Source organism: Synchiropus splendidus, chromosome 16, assembly GCF_027744825.2.
Source record: "Synchiropus splendidus isolate RoL2022-P1 chromosome 16, RoL_Sspl_1.0, whole genome shotgun sequence".
NCBI classification, from domain to species: domain Eukaryota; kingdom Metazoa; phylum Chordata; class Actinopteri; order Syngnathiformes; family Callionymidae; genus Synchiropus; species Synchiropus splendidus.
The window spans coordinates 16,086,315-16,104,063 of NC_071349.1; the positions used below are offsets into that span (position 1 = coordinate 16,086,315).

General features: G+C 41.5%; 2 protein-coding genes across 3 annotated transcripts in view; both read right to left on the reverse strand.

Moving 5' to 3' along the window:
- The window catches only part of bahd1 (bromo adjacent homology domain containing 1), a 30,788-nt gene extending 22,143 nt beyond the window's left edge, over positions 1-8,645 (reverse strand). Inside the window, exon 1 of one of the 2 annotated variants that reach the window (XM_053844776.1) lies at positions 1,125-1,145. The gene's annotated coding sequence lies outside the window, so the exon portion shown is untranslated. Of the gene's footprint in view, positions 1-1,124; positions 1,146-8,229 lie in introns of those variants that run through there. The other variant, XM_053844773.1, reaches the window with a different exon arrangement.
- Positions 8,646-9,932: 1,287 nt separating this feature from the next.
- On the reverse strand, positions 9,933-15,986 carry ivd (isovaleryl-CoA dehydrogenase). The gene is made up of 12 exons (XM_053845145.1): positions 15,720-15,986; positions 14,996-15,085; positions 14,370-14,421; positions 14,109-14,278; positions 13,943-14,036; positions 13,241-13,371; positions 12,941-13,037; positions 12,773-12,866; positions 11,500-11,581; positions 11,328-11,432; positions 11,118-11,190; positions 9,933-10,635 (listed from the first exon to the last, which is right to left on the reverse strand). The coding sequence occupies exons 1-12, from the start codon at positions 15,849-15,851 to the stop codon at positions 10,442-10,444; spliced, it is 1,314 nt and encodes a 437-aa protein (XP_053701120.1). The 5' UTR covers positions 15,852-15,986; the 3' UTR covers positions 9,933-10,441.
- Between the last annotated feature and the right edge of the window lie 1,763 nt (positions 15,987-17,749).

A 17,749-nucleotide genomic window follows, 5' to 3' on the forward strand; every position in this document is an offset into this window, starting at 1 on the left:
ACTCAGTAACTGTTGCCACAGTAACACTTTGAGATGCAGGGATCCTCTGGGCAATTGACTTACTTGGCTGACCCCGACTAATTAAAAATAATAATAATAAAAACATTTTTATAATGATTCTTTCCCTTGCTACAAGCCATCGTGTGTACAGCCTTGTGTCTACATCTTTTTTCATATATTTATGCAAGATAAGCAGTTGTATCAGCTGTGATGGTTTTCTGAACTTTCACAACCGCAACATTCATTCATTCAAACAATATATAAATAAAGGCTTGTCGCTCAATTAAATAAATAGAACTACTCAAATTTTGATCCCTGTTAAGCTATTTTGCTCTCATTCTGAAAGGGCTGTGTCGCTTGCCGCTGGGATGCGGGGAGGGGAGCGCCAAATATTCCTCTGTCTAGAAAGTTTGTTTCGTGAACGATTGTTTAAAGCTATCTGAGGTTTCCTCCTCCTCATCGGTGTCAGATGACGCGCTTCTATGCCGCAAATGTCGAGACTCGCGAGATGTGAATCATCGTGATATTACGGCGGTAAACAAATATGGCGACTACGATGGCAAAATACAGTTGCGAAAGGTTTGAGAATCTGCGAATTAGGATCATATTCGGTGAAATTACCGGGCGGAAACACAATTTAATGTAAACTAGTGAGATGACATTACGAGTTGGGCATCATCCAGGCACTAATGATACATTTTGGGCGTCCTGCTGAAAAAACAGGGCGCCAAAGACGCCCTCTAGCTAAAAGACTGTGAGACTGTGAGTGTCAGACGTGAATAACTGACGAGAGAAATTCGCAGAATGTGTCAATGCAGGACGGAAAACAAAATGGATGGGAGAAGGAGAATCCCTCCATCACTGTTATGACGTTTGGGAAACAGGTTAGAAGTTGTTCAGTATTAATATAGCAAAATCTAAATTATTTTTTAGTGTCAAAACCTGCACTGATGGATGAAAAAAAGCATCCCAAAACTAGTCAACGGTTAGAGAATGAATACTTCGGGCTTTCCTATTTTAGCATTGAGCTTAGCAACACGTACTAGAAAATAATAATAAACTAGAATGACCAGATAAAACCGTGTCGTTCCTCGTAGGAAGAGGGCAAGCCAGCAGCTGCTCACCTCCATGGGTCATGCTTTCCCGACCGTCCACTGAAGGCTGCTTGGTGCCATGTGCTGTTCACTGAAGGACCCTGATGTTTCTCTGTAACACTGTAGGGCTTCTGTTCCGCTCACACAGCGCCAGAACAGGGTTTAATGCCTCCCTCCCCTCTCCCCCGCAACACTCATGTAAACAATCCCAGTGTGTGATAAGTGAGCAGCAGCTCTGTGAGGCTTCACATCCACTGCAGCTGCGGGCCGGACCGACAGCTGACGGGGGCCGCGCTGCTGGTCTAAGCTCCCTTTCTCCTTCATCGGCGACTGAACCTGCTTTCTCCTCTACGTTTCCATGAATCAGAACTGTAATGTTCACAGCTGTGTCCCGGGCACGCTGCCAGGGTGAGTCAGGAAACGTGCAAGCCAGGGACAGTTTGCTGAAGGCTTTTAGAAAAATAAAGAGATTAACTCATCATGAAACAAAAAAAGGACAAACATAATATGTTAATGAGCTTATAAATGAAATGGTAGAGTAGCTTTCGCAAATGGACTCCATTATTAAGTAACTAATAAAGGCAATATTTCAAGCCTCCAGTGTTGCTAGGGAACAAAACCAGGTTGGAAATATAGATGTGGCACTGGCAGTCCTGAGCTAGCAAATGCTACCTTGTGTTTAGGATTAATGTACGTTGGAGAAATAATAATAATCCCAGTTATTACAGACACAAAGAGCAGCAGGTAGAATGAGCACTGTATAGACCACTCTCTAGTTTTAAGACTGAGAAGTGACGGCGAGGACGGACGAACACGGAGCCCAAAACAAGCCCTCCCTTCCCTTCCATGATGAAATGTGGCAGATGGACCTTCAGTCAGAGCCTCATCACCCCCAGGATCAGGAGCGCGCGCTTCAGACACTGTTTTGCTGCTAGAAGGCTGGAAAAACAGCACGAAAGAGTTTTCACTGCATGAGCTCAGTCTGCTGGAATCACATCTACAGTATCAGTTCACTTTCACAGTTAGCCTACAGTAGCAAAACAAACTTCTGAGGCGGAATTACTTTATTATCTAAAGAGACAGTGCACGTTGAAGAATGTTTATATGGAGCGTAACCAACAGGAATAGACTGGACTGTAGCAACAATGTTAATTATCTGAGCATTTTAAAAACGTGACCACAGTTATTAGCCACACTATTCCAACAAACGTGATGGAGGCGGCTGACACACATGTGAAGTCAGTGACACGGTGCTATTACTGGTGACAAGCTGTCGCGCTACACTGTAGAAGCGGGGGATGTGACAGGTTTGGGCCAACAGGGTCGCAGCTTCAGTGCGTTGCAGGAGTCACCAGGGGTTAGCGCCACTGAAGGAGCTGCCATTTTGACTTCTGATTAACGATAAACCTGCCCCCCGGAAAAGTGACACACCTTTTTAACGCATCTTAAAAGATGGCAGGAAATCGTTTTTGAAAACCAACGGCCACTCGGGTGTGAACACATGCATAGCGCAACCTACCGTGTTAAGATTTTCTAGTTACTCCCAGATGACTCCATGACTGTAAACAGTCAGAGAGACATGTTTAGGACCGGTTCGCGTGAAGTCAGTTGTGGAGGTTGGTAATGTGCGACACTCGCACAACAGCATTTGGTCCCAAAAATAATTTGAATTTGAATTATAAATCATTTTCGTTAACTGAAATAAAAATAAAATTGGAAGTTTTACAGAAAATGATAACTAAAACTGTAATTGAAACTGTATTGTCTGTTCACAAAAATAATAAAATGAACTACAATTATAGCGAAGTTGTCCTTTATTGTTTTCGTCTTCATTTATTTCATGAAGAGCATTTTGAAATGATTTAAAATCTACTGATTTTGGCTCAGCTGGATTTGGTGTCAGCCAACTACCAGCATTATGGTGGTAGGTGGGGAAAAAGCGTCAAGTTTCCGAACTTGCTTTTTACATGGTGTGTTTTGTTGAGTTTTTATTACTGACTATTTTTCTGACCTATTTCATTCAAAGAAAAGAACAACAACAACAAATGACTAAAACTAATACTAAAACTAATAAAAACAGTACTGAAACTATTTTTTTTCATAAACTGAAAATAATGAAAACAAGCCAACTCACTCTAAAAACTAATTACTCACTGAATTTGCGAGACAAAAATTGAAAACCAAATAAAACCGAAACCAATAAAAAAATCCCAAACTATTATGAGGATAATAATTAATTATGAGGAACATAATAATGTTTGGACACATTATCTATCGGTCAATAGGGCTGAAGGTAACAGGGAGTCCGGTTGTGGAGGCGCACCCTGATTTTATTCAGGATACTTCCACCGTAACATAGCTGCACCACTTTGTTCTTGTGCATATCAAATGCCCCGAATCATGAGACTCATGTTTCCCTGCTGATATATCTGTAATGCAGCCTCAACAAGCGCTGTTGTTTTGGCCCTTAACGATGGAGAAACTGTGTAATTGTCGCAAACAAAACGCCTCAATAGTGAACAGAAAGTAAATGTAGAATTCTTTTTTTATGACCCATGTCAGAAGACCTCTGACCTTTTTCAAAAGCAGTTCTGTATCTATTCACATCACTCAGCGACAAACACAAAACAATGTAAAATTCAACGAAAGGATCGAACCCTGGAAGGCAGAAACACTCGAGCAAGAGAATGCCAAAGGTCGCTTCACCAACGGGTGTTACACAGTCATAACAAGCTAAAACATCTATACGTCTGAGCCAACCCCCCCTGAAACCAACCAACTATACAGCCATCACACTCATAATAAGTGAAAATAAAGTTGCAAAACAGAAAGCTACACTGCTTGAAAGGAGCTGGCAGGCACAAACAAGTCTTCATTTATGAGCCAGTAGTATATTTAAGGGAGCTTAAAATGCCATCAGGCAGAAGCCGGAGAGAGAATTTGTGTTATCAGAGAATATAAATAATCAGCCATCCGTTTGTACAACATTAGGCATCCACCCAAACCTCAGTTGTTCTCACCATATTTAAGTCAGTAGTTTTATAACACCTGTGTGGCAGGTGGCTGTCACCAGCGCCAGCACTTTCAAAGGTGACGACAGAATAAAAGGAATTGGTCTGAAAGGACAGCTTACGTGATGTGTGTAGGTCATGTTCTGTTCTGCCACTTTTAGCAATGATGCAGCTCACGTGACAGACTAAGACTACAGATGTCCTGCCACGGTGTCTGAGCCTCAGTCAATCAAATTCATTTTCCACGAGTGAAGGAAACATCTCCCTCAGAGGATGGGATTAGCTGACCAGCTTCCCCTCTCTCACACACACACGGCTCACACACACTCATGAAATCTATCGGGTCCCATGATCAAATGGCAGAAACAAGAACAAATGGTTTCATTTAGGGCTGCAACGGTTAGTTGACATCATCGTTGACAACAAAGACTTGTTGACGTCAAAATCTGTGTGTTGCTGTTGGTGTAAACACACAGGGGCCGCTGGATGGACGTCGAGAACTGGTTGTTATTGAGAAGCAGTGAGAAAACACTACACTCTCCGGAGTCATCAAGATATGTTAATTTCTGTTCCTTTAATTGGTTCCTGACTGAGGTTTGACTCTAACTGGCCACCGATTGATCTGTGCTACTAGAGTGATATTTTTTTACAGTGATGTAGTGAAGTATTCCTCAGTCTCTCCTCCTCCTAATAACTGAACTAAACTAGGGAGCTACACTGAACACACTGTTTTAGATTATTATTCAAATAAGCCCTTTTGATGTGGATGTTTATCAAGTATTTTATATGGGATACATATGTGTATAGTGATGACTTTAAATTCTTCTCAGGGACCAATAAAGACAGTTTTAAAGAACTGGAGCTCTCTGTCAACAGTTTTATGCTTCATGCTACACAGGGTTAATACATGTTCCTGGATTATGTGTCAATATTTTAATATACTTGTTTAATAATGTATGGTGTCTCGGTATCACACTGAGATGATTTAAGCAACTTTAGGTTAAACAGAAATTCAAAATCCTTCCAAACAAAGGTAATTCCGATTAGTCCACCAAACGAAAAAAATAATGAATAGATTAGTCGACAACGAAAATAATTGTTAGTTGCCACTTATCTGCAAGCAAGAGGCCAAGTCGGACCCAAACGCAGAAAACGGTTTTAGCAGTCCATGTTAGACTATAGCTCCAAGAACCTTGCCAAAGGGCCTAGACCCGTCACTCCCTAGCTAATGGGACACAGACCTTTTGTGCCAAACTCACGGGCGTCACCCAGCTGCTGTAAACCACACTAATGACTACTGTATCACCACGAGAAGAAGATCACGGTCACGCTCTTCAAAGCTTGTTTTTGACCCTGGCTAACACATTTTCAGGTCATCAATAACAGTGTAGAGAGAAGACGGCAAACTTCCCTTGAGCAATACATTGAAGTTGCCTCCACTGGGATGAAAGATGATGAGCAGTATCTTAGTGATGGAAAGCTGGAGTCCACACAGATCTTCATCACACAGTGTAGGTGGACCATCACTTTACTTCAGCCTGACAGGCAGCAAAATGGTAAACATCATGATAATGGATATAATGTTGTGGATAGGGGGTGTATTTGCATGCAGCCATGGTTTGTGTGTCTCTACTGTCTGAGCAGGAAACATATAAGCGTGTCTGGAAGACAGTCGTCGCTTTCCTTCCTCTCGGATCCTGCCACGACAATGACAAGGCACTTGGTGGGAAGTAATGGGATTATCTCCGGGATTAGAGCTATAGCTCACACGTGGGCAGCGTGCTTCCATTCGGCATGCTGCTTTGTCAGGCTAGCCGAGGTAGAGGACAAGTGACAGGACAGGATCCATACAACAGCGAAGCGAAGGCATTTGGGAGGACGTTATGACCAACACTGTTGTTTAAGATCCAGCAGTTACATTCCTAAATTTGACAAATCAACTCACCAACACATCTAGTCCAAGTCAACTCAATTTTGATCTTACAACTCGAATAACCAAGACCTCTGGACCCGCAAAAGAGACAAGAAAAAAGTCCCTAAAACGCTGTATAACACAACACATTACATGTTATTATCCCTGTACTAATAATACTGAAATCCAATGCTACTTCACACCTCTTTGTCCATCTTTTTTAGTACTCGCCCTCTCCAGGTGGGGGCGCAGATCTAACCCGAGTTCATCTGTGTTCACGTCTCCCAGCTCATTTGTTTTTTCTTTTTTAATTCAATCTTCTCAGTGCTGTTCTTGGTACACACTTTTTTTCCTGTTGGGAAAAAAAGCTTTGCAAGATACAGGTACATCATCACCCAGGAGCACCTTTGTGTTTTGCTGAAGTCAATAATGTGACTGTACATGGCGGGTCGGTGCCTTCGTCAATAGGTTAGCAAATATTAAAACACTCAACACTAGAATAGTTGCAGGTACATGACCTCGCAGGATCTCAATGAATGTACTCTGATATAGAGTGTACTCACCGACTAATCAGCATATGAAGTGTATGTGTTGAAAATAAATAGTAATTAAAAAGGATGAAAATATTGTAAATGGTTGTAAACACTGAAACTTTATAGTTTAATTTTAATTGCTTAAAATGTTCTGCAAAAGGTCTGTGTCCTTTGATCTGTTCTTTGAAATGGTCCGAGCTTTTGACATTGTCGGTGTCCTCTTATTGCAGATTAGGCAAGGAAAAGTCAGTTATAGTTGACAATGTGACACAGTCGCTGCAGCCCTAGTTCTGACCGGAGACTGAATCTATGGCGGTGAATAAGGATTATTTTGCTAGTCGACCAGTCACAGACTCCCGAAACGATTAGTCGACTAATCATCATACGACACATATGGCCAACCAAGGCTGGTGGTGTTGTAAATACAGTACATTTAAAATGTTGTAAATTATGTTTTGAAACTTCATATTTCAATTCCGATTGCTCAAAATGAGGTATGAAAGGTGTCCTATCATGTGTCCTTTAATGGTCCCATGCTTCCAACGTTTTGGGTGGCAGTGGTCGGCTGAACCACAGACACTTCTCCTCTTAGGGTGGATTGGTGTATTATGGAGAGATTGATGACTACACAACTAGTTGAGCAAGGACCCGTTGGTGAGTAATCGTTTACAGTCAACTATGTCGACTAGTTGTCGCAGACTTAACTAAATCCTCCCTGTTTTCATGACATGAAACAAAACAATCCGATTCAGATGTACAGTACCATGATGCCGAGCACAAACAGTTGGAGGCGTCCAAGAAGTGACTCGCCATTTCCTCTAAACATTTGCAAACAAACCGTCATCTTAACCTATCAACATGTTCAAGGTAGAGAGTATCACATTATTCCATTGATCTTGATCTTGTTTAACACTTTTGAGCAGCGCATTTTGATAAGTATTTTGTTTACATGAAGCCTTTCACTCAAAGCAGACATCGAAATACGACTGGCCCGCTCCATGTAAGCACAGCAACTTTTGCTTCCACACTGGCAGCTGGAGTTGAAGCTACCAATCGGCCAAAAAATATTAAAATCCCAGATGATGGAATAAATGGGGGAAAAATCAACTGTATCTGAGGCGTGTCAAACTCAAGGCCCGTGAGGCTCAGTGTGTTCGTCATGTCTATGATAAATGACCTAAAGGAATACTCTGCGTCCCATAATGCACTGCAATAATTAACAAAATGAAACCTAGCCAGCTTCAGTAAAGTCAACAAAGTCTGGTTACATTTTGGAGTGTATTTGTTTCCGTCTTATCTTGTGTAAATAGTCTGGTTGAGCTGATTCAGTTTGATTGACTTTTATTATTGAAGATATCTATGGGGCAGAGAGGAGGTCACTTTCTCCTTGTCTAGTGTCGTTAGCTCCATGAAAACCATTACGCTATTTAATCAGAATGAATCCATTAAAATCGGCGACGGTTAATATCCGGGTTTCAACACTTGATCTAAATCCACATTAAAGGCATTAAACTTGAGAGAAAAGTGGCGATGAGAAGAGGCACGTTCAAGTGTTGTCGGCTGAAGTTGACTTGACAGCGAGCAGAGGACGAAGCACCGGCGTCTCTCGCTGGCATTAGCCCCGGACTGTGACACTTTCAGTTTCAGCCAGAAGACGACGACCGCGGCGGGGTTCTTACCTCCTCCGAAGACTCCACACAGAGAGAGCCAGCGGTGACAGGTCTGGCCCCAGACCTCGCGCTCACGGAGACACACGCAGAGGTGTCAGGTGGACAAGTGAAGCAGGAAAACAGCGACGACTCATGTTGACTCGACCGAAGCAACTCCTCCAAACGGCGCTTTTTTTCTGGAAAGTTCCGAACCAACTCGCAGCCGAGAGCCCGCCAGCGAAGCGAGGAGAGGCGGTGAGAAAACCCCGCGGTCCGCCAGTCAACTAGGGCTTTTACTTCGGCGTGTTTTACATAACAGCATCATCCGCTTTTTATGTTGACGCATCATGTAGAGAAAACATGGAGTTTCTTAAAGGGACACGACGACCGCATGTCGCCTGCGCCGAGCCGGACTGATGGTTCGGTCCCGCAGCTGTCCTCCGCGGGCTGAACGTTTGACTTCGGGTTTGAGCAACAAACACCTACGGAAAGTGCAGAAGGAAGAACGGCTGCTTTGTCAGCGGAGATTCTTTGACCAACTGTTCCTGAATGCAGCGCTGCGACTTACAGGAAGTCTTCGGTGTTCAGACCGCACTGTTTCTCCAAAACTCTTATGTGGCTATTTTAGTCCGGGAAGATAAACTACTTTCGAGTATCATTTCAAGCTCGACAAATGGAAACACGCTTTTCCTCTTTTAAATATGAATATATATTTTTACATTGCGTACAAATATATTACTATTTTATTTCTAATATATTGCTCTTTTTGTTTTTCTTTAATAATTATTTTATTAACCCCCATTATATACATAGTAGATTAAAATATTCAATATAGTTTATTATTATTAACAATAATAATTTTTCATATTTCATGAAAGATAAGTATTTTTTGGCCTGTGGATATAAATTTGCACATTTCACTCTCCGTCAGAATAAAGAAATACCAGCGTAATACCATATCATTTAAGAATTGTTATAGAAATGTATAATAAAGAAAATGTATAATAATATATAGAGATTTTTTTTTACCAATAACTGTCTTTTATTAATTTATTTTTTCTGGTACATTGAAGTTTAAAGAATTGAGATTTTGTTGTCCCTAGCGTCAACGTAATAACTATGACATCACCCAACAATAAGATATGAACTATGAAGCAACAGCAGGATTATGGGAAATAGGTGTTAAATACTGTTCATCTCGTGTCATCTTTTATCAGGGGTTGCCACAGCATGTCAGCCTGCTCCCTGTCATCACCTCATATGTCACATCCATCAACTTCAATGGTCTTCTTCTCCTTAAATGGTACCTCCACCCTGCCTGCACTCTACTGTTCACCGCCTTGATCTTTGTCGATGACTCTGAATGACTGATCCCCATTATACAGTCCTCTAACATATAGTATACAAGTGTATAAACTATACATACGGAAATCCCCAATGAATAAATACATAAATATGACGATTAAAATGAAAACTGGATCCTGACAGTCACTCTCGAAAAATAGAATAAATAGAGCAGTTAATCCTTTTGTCAGTCAATCAATAGAGTGCAATCTTAAACGCAAACGAATGCTATTTTGAGCCTGTAATTCATAGTCAAAAAACATGATAAACCCAAGCACATGTCAGATTGTTTTTGGAAGAAAAAAAAAAAAAAAAAAAAAAAAAAAATCGCCATTTTAACCAAGTAAAATAATTTAGCGATTAAAAACTGGTCTCTGACAAGACAGAACTCACCAAAACATGAGTTTATTTCAAAGAAACATTTTACATCTGTGCACTTGACATTAAAGTCAGGTTAGGAAACACCTATAAGTCATAAGTCAGTATATAGACGTCACATCAAAGAAAGAACTAGACTGAGAGCAGCTACATTCAGCTTCAGCAACAGCTTGTTCAGACACACTGGCGGATGTTGATCGTACTCAGGATTCTGAATATCATTTGGGGAAAAAAAAACCTGTGAAATCACTTGCATTTTATATCCAGTAACAATCACCCTCCGCTAAAAACACCAGTGAAATTGAAGCTCCACTTTTCTAACATCGATGCCAGTCAATTTACACCATTATCCGTCCAGATAAGCGGCATGATGATTTGGTGACATCAAAAACCCTCTTGCAGCAACACAACCGGCATCAGTGAATACAATCGCTGGTGCTCCGGATGAAAACAGCTTTAGAATCCTATTGTTTTATTCCATGAAACAACATGGTGCGAAGGCCGCTTAGCTTCCACACGTCTACTGTTGAGACTGAGATCGAGTAAGGCTGTCGGTCTGAGCACCTGCTCGGGCATAACTCGACTTGTACATCGAGTTGAAGGAACGTCCAATGATCATCCGTCGGATTTCACTTGTGCCGGCACCGATTTCATACAGCTTCGCGTCCCGCAGGTACCGTCCCATAGGGTAGTCGTTGATGTAGCCGTTACCGCCTGTGGATGGAACAAGGCGGGGGACATAACAGAGAGAGGAAACATCCATGAAACAAGTTTCAGATCAGGCAGGGAGTTATGGAATAAAGAAGAAGAGCCTGAGGTTGTGAAAGCAGTTAGTTCACTTGGGTTCGGAGTGAACCTTTTACACCAAACTCTCAAAGAATCTGATCTTCAGCATTGATATGAGCACTTGACAGTTTCTCAATCGCTCCTTCAGCTTCTCTTCAGAATTATACTTCAAAAAAACGCTTCTATTGAGCAGTTTTTGTTCTCACTCATCACATTCACTGGCAGCAACGTGTCAAACAAGTAACCCACTGTACCACACCATCATGCGCCGAATGGATGAGGCATAAAGAAATTGGCTAATATTTATCCATTTATTACTTGTAACATCTACCAAATGTTCATTCCAATAATTACCTTTATGTTAATCATACAGACTTTACTGTATTTTACTCTACTTTCATGACACTTACCCAGACACTGGATGCCATCCAAGGCAACCTGAGTGGCATTTTCGGCGCAGTACAAAATCACCCCGGCACAATCCTGCAGGGGAAACAGTTACAATTTGCTCAAACTGTGTGGATTATAAACACAGCGTGGCTGGTCTAAGAAATAAGTAACCACTGAAGAAGAATGAATGACTATAGTCAATCTTTTGTAAAGTTAATTTGTTGACTGACCATAGAATTGGCGTGTCCTTTGTCACAAGCACGAGCCACGTTGTAAGTGTACTGTCGACAGGCGTTCAGTCTGGTGTACATGTCGGCCATCTTGCCTTGCATCAGCTGTGAAACAGACAGAGGTCACTTTCCGTGCCACTCAACAGCAGTGGGGAGAAGTTGAACATCAAACCTGAAAGTGTCCGATTTTCTGTCCGAAAGCTTCTCTGACATGAAGGTAAGGCACTGCTGAGTCCAGGACGGCCTGCATGATGCTGACAAGAGCAGTTGGCCAGACTTAATCAATCATTATTCCACTCATATTTTATAATATCCTTGCTCTTCAAGTTAAACGAAACCTAAATATAGCAGTAGTCCAATGTAATTTATACATGCATACAGACATATCTTGAGCCAATAAATGTTCCCATATATTCATCCTGCCCATCCGTCCCATCAGTCCCCAAAACTAACTGCAGCTCATCTACTTTGACTCACTTCCTGCCTTGATTCACCACCGCCGTCACAGAACGGTGCATCACAGCTGCTCCCTCTGCAGATATAGCACTTGCTCGATTAAATCCAAGGCACACTAAAGCTTGACAATCCCTCCTCCCTACACATGGCAGCTCTTGCACTCCTCTAGACTCCACGGTCACACAGCACCTATACATGCTTGTCGTACGTCAGTCCAGTGTCTCAGTGCTCCACTTTAAGGCAGGTGACGAGCGTTTTCCTCGACCGGATGATGCATGACCACACATGCACCTGATATTGACGTGTCTCCCGTGACACTGTGGAGATTTGTTCACACCCGCTGCCCCTCATCATGACAGGTCACGCTGCAGCGGTCACAACCTTGTGATGGATGCGGTGTAAAAACGCCAGTGAGCCAATACTCCATTCCATTTAAGTGTTTGGATTTCTGAGGGAGTTTGGGAGAGTGCGTGTCACATTTTATCTATTTGTTTTTGACAAAGAAAAATTTAGCAGTGAGTGTAGAATTTATGTTGCGTGGGTCGTGATTGTGTTGATGGTGGGACTCAAACAAGACAGATTCAACAGAGCATGTACAGCTCAACAGCTCCATAGTGAGAGAAACGTGCAATGTGATCTCAAATCAGCAACTCTAGCATATGTCATTTTGTCATGTCAGTCATACTAATGCATAATGGCATCTGGACTAAGCAACTTGAAAACCAATAGTCTTAACTTTAGTCTTAACAATATTTCCCAAAACTTTGGTAGGAAACCTCATTGGAATTTCAACTTATTTAAAAGCACATACAACAGTTATATTTACCTTTCCCCAGGAAACCTAAGCAACTGGAGTCCTTTTCAAACCCTGACAGATTGTGTGGGTTTGTGCGTGCTAAAATAGACCTGTCACAGTTCACAACATGTTCTTTGCGTGCACACACCTGCCACATAAACAGGGCTTAAAGGGCCAGAAGACATCAACTCACCCAAGGGGTCCGGCAGCCAGAACGAGCCTCTCCAAGTCGAGCCCACTCATCATGACGTAAACACCTTTGTTCAGTGAACCCAGGACGTTCTTCTCTGAAAACAACAATATGAACGGTTTTGTTTGGTGACACTGCAGAGACCAAAGGACCAGATGTGAGAACACTCACCAGGCACTTTGCAGTCTTCAAAAATTAGCTCGCAAGTGTTGGATCCCCTCATGCCCAGTTTGTCCAGCTTCTGTGCTGTGGAGAAACCCGGCATTCCCTGCAAGAGAGAGAATGATTTTTGAGCCTGAACTCAGGACCTGGTGTCTGATGAGAGGCGTGTATTGAGTCTCAGGATTCAGATTCAGGTTTCAAAACCATTTCTCTTCCACGACGACGACATTTATCTGTTCATCTTCGGACTTCATATCAGACAAACTTGACCATCCTAGTCATCTTAATCTATTCTTAAACCAGACCAACCTTTTCAATGATAAAAGCTGTGATGCCTTTCTGATGGGCTTCAGGGTTGGTTTTGGCGTAGACAATCAGGACGTCGGCATCAGGGCCGTTTGTGATCCAAAACTTGTTTCCATTTAAGACATAGTAGTCACCTGTGGAGCAGAGATACTCACAATTTTAATAAAAGCACTTTTTCAGCACAAAACGCATGACGATTGTTGACAAGAAAATGTGTTGAAATGAATGAAGATATAGCAAGTTTTAGACATTTTTTGATCACTTGAGTCTGAATAAAGACAACGCTACAATGTTCATTAAAAAAAAAACAATATTATTCAAATTTAAAGCTTTAAATCTATCAGTTTACTTATGAGTTACACACAAATATATATATGAAAATATTGATGAGTCTGTGAGGTATCATGAAACAGTATAGCAGGGTTCTGAACATAATTCTCAGAGGCCACTAGATGGCGCTCTTGGTTTAGAAATGATGTGAGGTTTCATTGAATCAGTCTAAAAATTTTACAGCAGGCGCCGCCATCTGAAAATCAGGACACTGGTTCATGAAACCTTATCTACCCATCAATATCTGAAAAGCACGCTTCATGAGGTTTCAGTTGCGATTTTGTCTGGTTCCTCGTGTTGCAAACCATGACAACACAACTACGCCCGCTCCGTGGGTGACAATGTCTCATGAACACAAGAAGGTACTATATATACCTGTTTTCTTGGCAGAGAGCCTCATGGACACGACGTCAGAACCAGAGTTAGGTTCACTCATGGCAAGTGCACCAACATGTTCCCCAGACACCAACTGAAAACACAACACATTTTCAAATAAACTATCATGGAATGCCTTCACCTTTAGACTCAGTTGTTCATTGACCTTGGGCATGTACTTCTCCATCTGCTCCTCATTTGCGTGTCGCACCAACTGATTGACACAGAGGTTGGAGTGAGCGCCATAACTGAGAGCGATGGCTCCTGAAACTCTTGAGATTTCCTCCATCACGATGACATGATCCAGGTAGCCCAGTCCTGTCCCTCCATATTCCACTGAAATGAACACACAGCAGGCACATTCACTACATTGGTTGTGAATCCAAACCTGATGTGCAACAAGACAAATACAGGAGTTTCAGTTTACCTGGGGCAGTGATGCCAAGCAGCCCCATGTCACCCATTGCTTTCCAGAAGTCCTAAGAAATGCAGAAACCTGTCATCAGTACACCTCAGAATGAGTGTCCTTACTGGCCATATACCCAGTGAAGAAATGACCTGAACATAGATTGGCAAATAAAAAGGCCCTTTCATGATAAAACAGCTTGTCTGTGTGAAGTTCCATCTCAGGCCTCATGCATGTGAAGAAGCCCATGGAGGTCAGAATGATTAAAATGACAATACAGATTTCTCGCTATCATAACACAGCAACTCGATTTATTGTGACAAGCATTAATTCCAGGTATAAGGGCGTCAGAAGTTACTATCACTTCCAGCTGCTTTTTTCCCCCCGTTATGCATTTTGAACACTAGATGTCGTCAGTGAAATGCAGTGACTACAGCCATAACGTGATTAAAGCCATGAAGTTCAATGACATGACAATAACTCAAAAAGCATAGGAGATGACATGACTCCTCCTGTAACAAGTTCCAATGTGAAACAAGTGGGATTTTAGCTGTAACCAAAACAGGGTGAAGGCAACAAATGTACTAATTCTAAACTATAAATAATGTTTTGAAAAGTTTAACAGGACCTTTCAAGTTTCAACTCACCCGCATCCCGGGAAAATCGTTGCTCTTGTCAATCTCATCAGCCTGAGGGCCGAGTTTCTCAACAACAAACTTGCGCACGGTTGTTCTGAGCTACATAAAAAAAAGCATGACAGAAAGAGAAAGAGCGTTGAGTTCATATGCAAACAATGTGAACCCAGTCGACATGAGAGTTAATTCCGTTAGCATTTGTGGAAGACAACACATGACTCAGGTGTGCGTTCATTTCAAATCTGTCTGACGAGTTCTTCCTTATTTGTACCAATGATGTTATGTGACAGTCTATGGAGTCTGATATCCAATCAAATGTTTGATAGCGGCGCCTCCTCCGACACGACGGATTACTGCTCCTCCAGCACTGACCTTTAGCCTACTTTGCCACTACTAAAATCCTTGACATTTAATGGTTGCATCAAAGAAAAGCAACAACAAATCAAACTTTAATTTCGCTATTCCAAGAGTTTACATTGTAAACATTCCTAGCTATGCATGTAGAAATGTAGCCTCAATATAAGTGATATGTGCAACTTTAACAGTGAGAAGCGGGTTATAAAACGTTTGTTTATTGTTAGTAGGGTGGGCTAATGTTAGGTTAGCCATTACATAATCATGCCGCGTGAGCGGTGTCAAGTAACAGTACGGAAAAAGAATGATAACATTTCAACACGATGATGGTAACGGCCGTGTACACGCACCTAACGTGATAGATGAACAGAGTGCTATTCACCTGAATCTGCTCCTCGGTGAGTCCGTTGACCACATCGTCCATCGGGATTCCAGCAGCCGCGCATCCCCTCCTCTGCACCGCTGACAGGGAGAGCCGAGAGCCCAAACGGAGAGCGTTTCTGACGGCAAACATAGTTTTTGAATTTCCGCAACAAAAAAAAGAAGCTTGTTTGCGTGTAGGTAACAGGAACGACTCGCGAAAGCAAGCACGAAGGTTAGCGTAGACGCCTCCTTTGGCACCAAACACCTCACTGTTCTTCTTCTACGGTCAACTTATCAGCCGCCGTCAGATGGGTTAAACATTGCGCCCCCATTGGACATCTGCGGAACTTTTTTTAAAAATATTTTTTTCACTGTCTCAGGCCCGTTACGTTACGAGTATTTTATACATTAGAAAATGCGAAAAGTAGAGGATTTATTTTTTTATTTTTATTTTTATTTTTATTTTTATTTTTATTTTATTTTATTTTATTTTTATTTTTATTTTTATTTTTATTTTTATTTTTATTTTTATTTTTATTTTTATTTTTATCAGAACCGACCCTTCTCATCCTGGACATGGACTGTTTGTGTCTCTTCCCTCTGGCAGGAGGCTTTGTTATTTTATTTTATTTTATTTTATTACACTTTCCTAGTTGGTGGGATCCCCACTGACCATGGCAATAAATTTGATTCTGATTCTGACATATTAATAAACAATACTTTTTTCAGTCACAGTTCATGGCACAGTTTTTGCTAATCATAAAGAATTACGTTTCCAGAAGTCAGCTGTTTATTTTTAATTCAATAATATACAAATAATAAAGGCAAATAATTGATCAAGAATTGACCAAGAACTACGCAGTTCTTGACATACGAAGTGAGACCCCGCTGCCACTAAGTGGCAGTGTTTCCAATATAACAGATTGTTTACAAAAGGCTGACACGTGTTGCTGACAGACACAGCTGCTCTCATTCAACTGACCTGAAGAGCTGAGGCTTCAAGCGTCACTGGTTTTCCAGTGGTGTGGGCCACTACTAACCTTTCATTAGACCAACAGCTACACTACAGTATGTTTTCTCTAAGGTCACGAGGCGGTTGATACAGAGGTCAATCCTCTGGTTTGATAATGGCCTGCTTTTATTTTCATAAATGCATTCCATTATCTGCTTTCCTGGCTGCACCTTTAGGATTTCCACCTGTTGCAGTCCACAGTTCGGGAAAGGGTTTAGTGATGTCAATGTAGTTGGCGTGTTAATAAATACTGATGAAAAAAAAAGAAAATTAAGGTTGTGATAATGATTGGGGAAATGATACTTTTTTTTTGTTTAATACTTAAAAATGAAAAGTTATGAAGTGCAAATAAACTAATCTAAAAACAACTGATGGAGTTGCAATATTTGTCTATGGCACAAGCACAAAGGCGAAATTTTAATAATCAATATTAGTCAGTGGCTCTCAATATTGACGCTCTCTGGAAACTGGTGTGGTAAGTAATAAACTTCAGTTCTCATATGAGTGTTAACCTGTCTGACCAGAAGTTTTTCCAAACAAGTCATGAACTGGGATTTGAACAGTCCAACACTGTCTGACAAAACAAACAGATTAAAATCTATCCTCCTCACGCTCTCAGCAACTTATATTCAGCAGATATTGACACAAATTTAGGCGTTAAATTGAGGATATATTTGGGGAGAGGGACTTCTGGGCGTCTTTGCTGCCCCCGCGATCTCCCCTCACATAAAGACGGATGCATCACACATGCTAAGGCTTGTAGTCTGCTTGCGATACATAGATGCACCAACAATTAACACGCTCAGCAAGAGGCACATAAGTGGATGAATTAATAAGCTGTTGACTTTCCTTGACACACAAGCTTCCCATAAGAGGGCAATTTCCATGGAGTAAAATGGAGTAAAGTTTCCACCACTTTTCTGCAGGTTATGAGTGTCTCAGTCAAGACCTCATATTGAGATTGAAGATTGATAAGCACCAATAGGGCACAGTCAGTTATTCATTTTGTGTCGAGTTCATTGTGAAGCCTTAGTTTA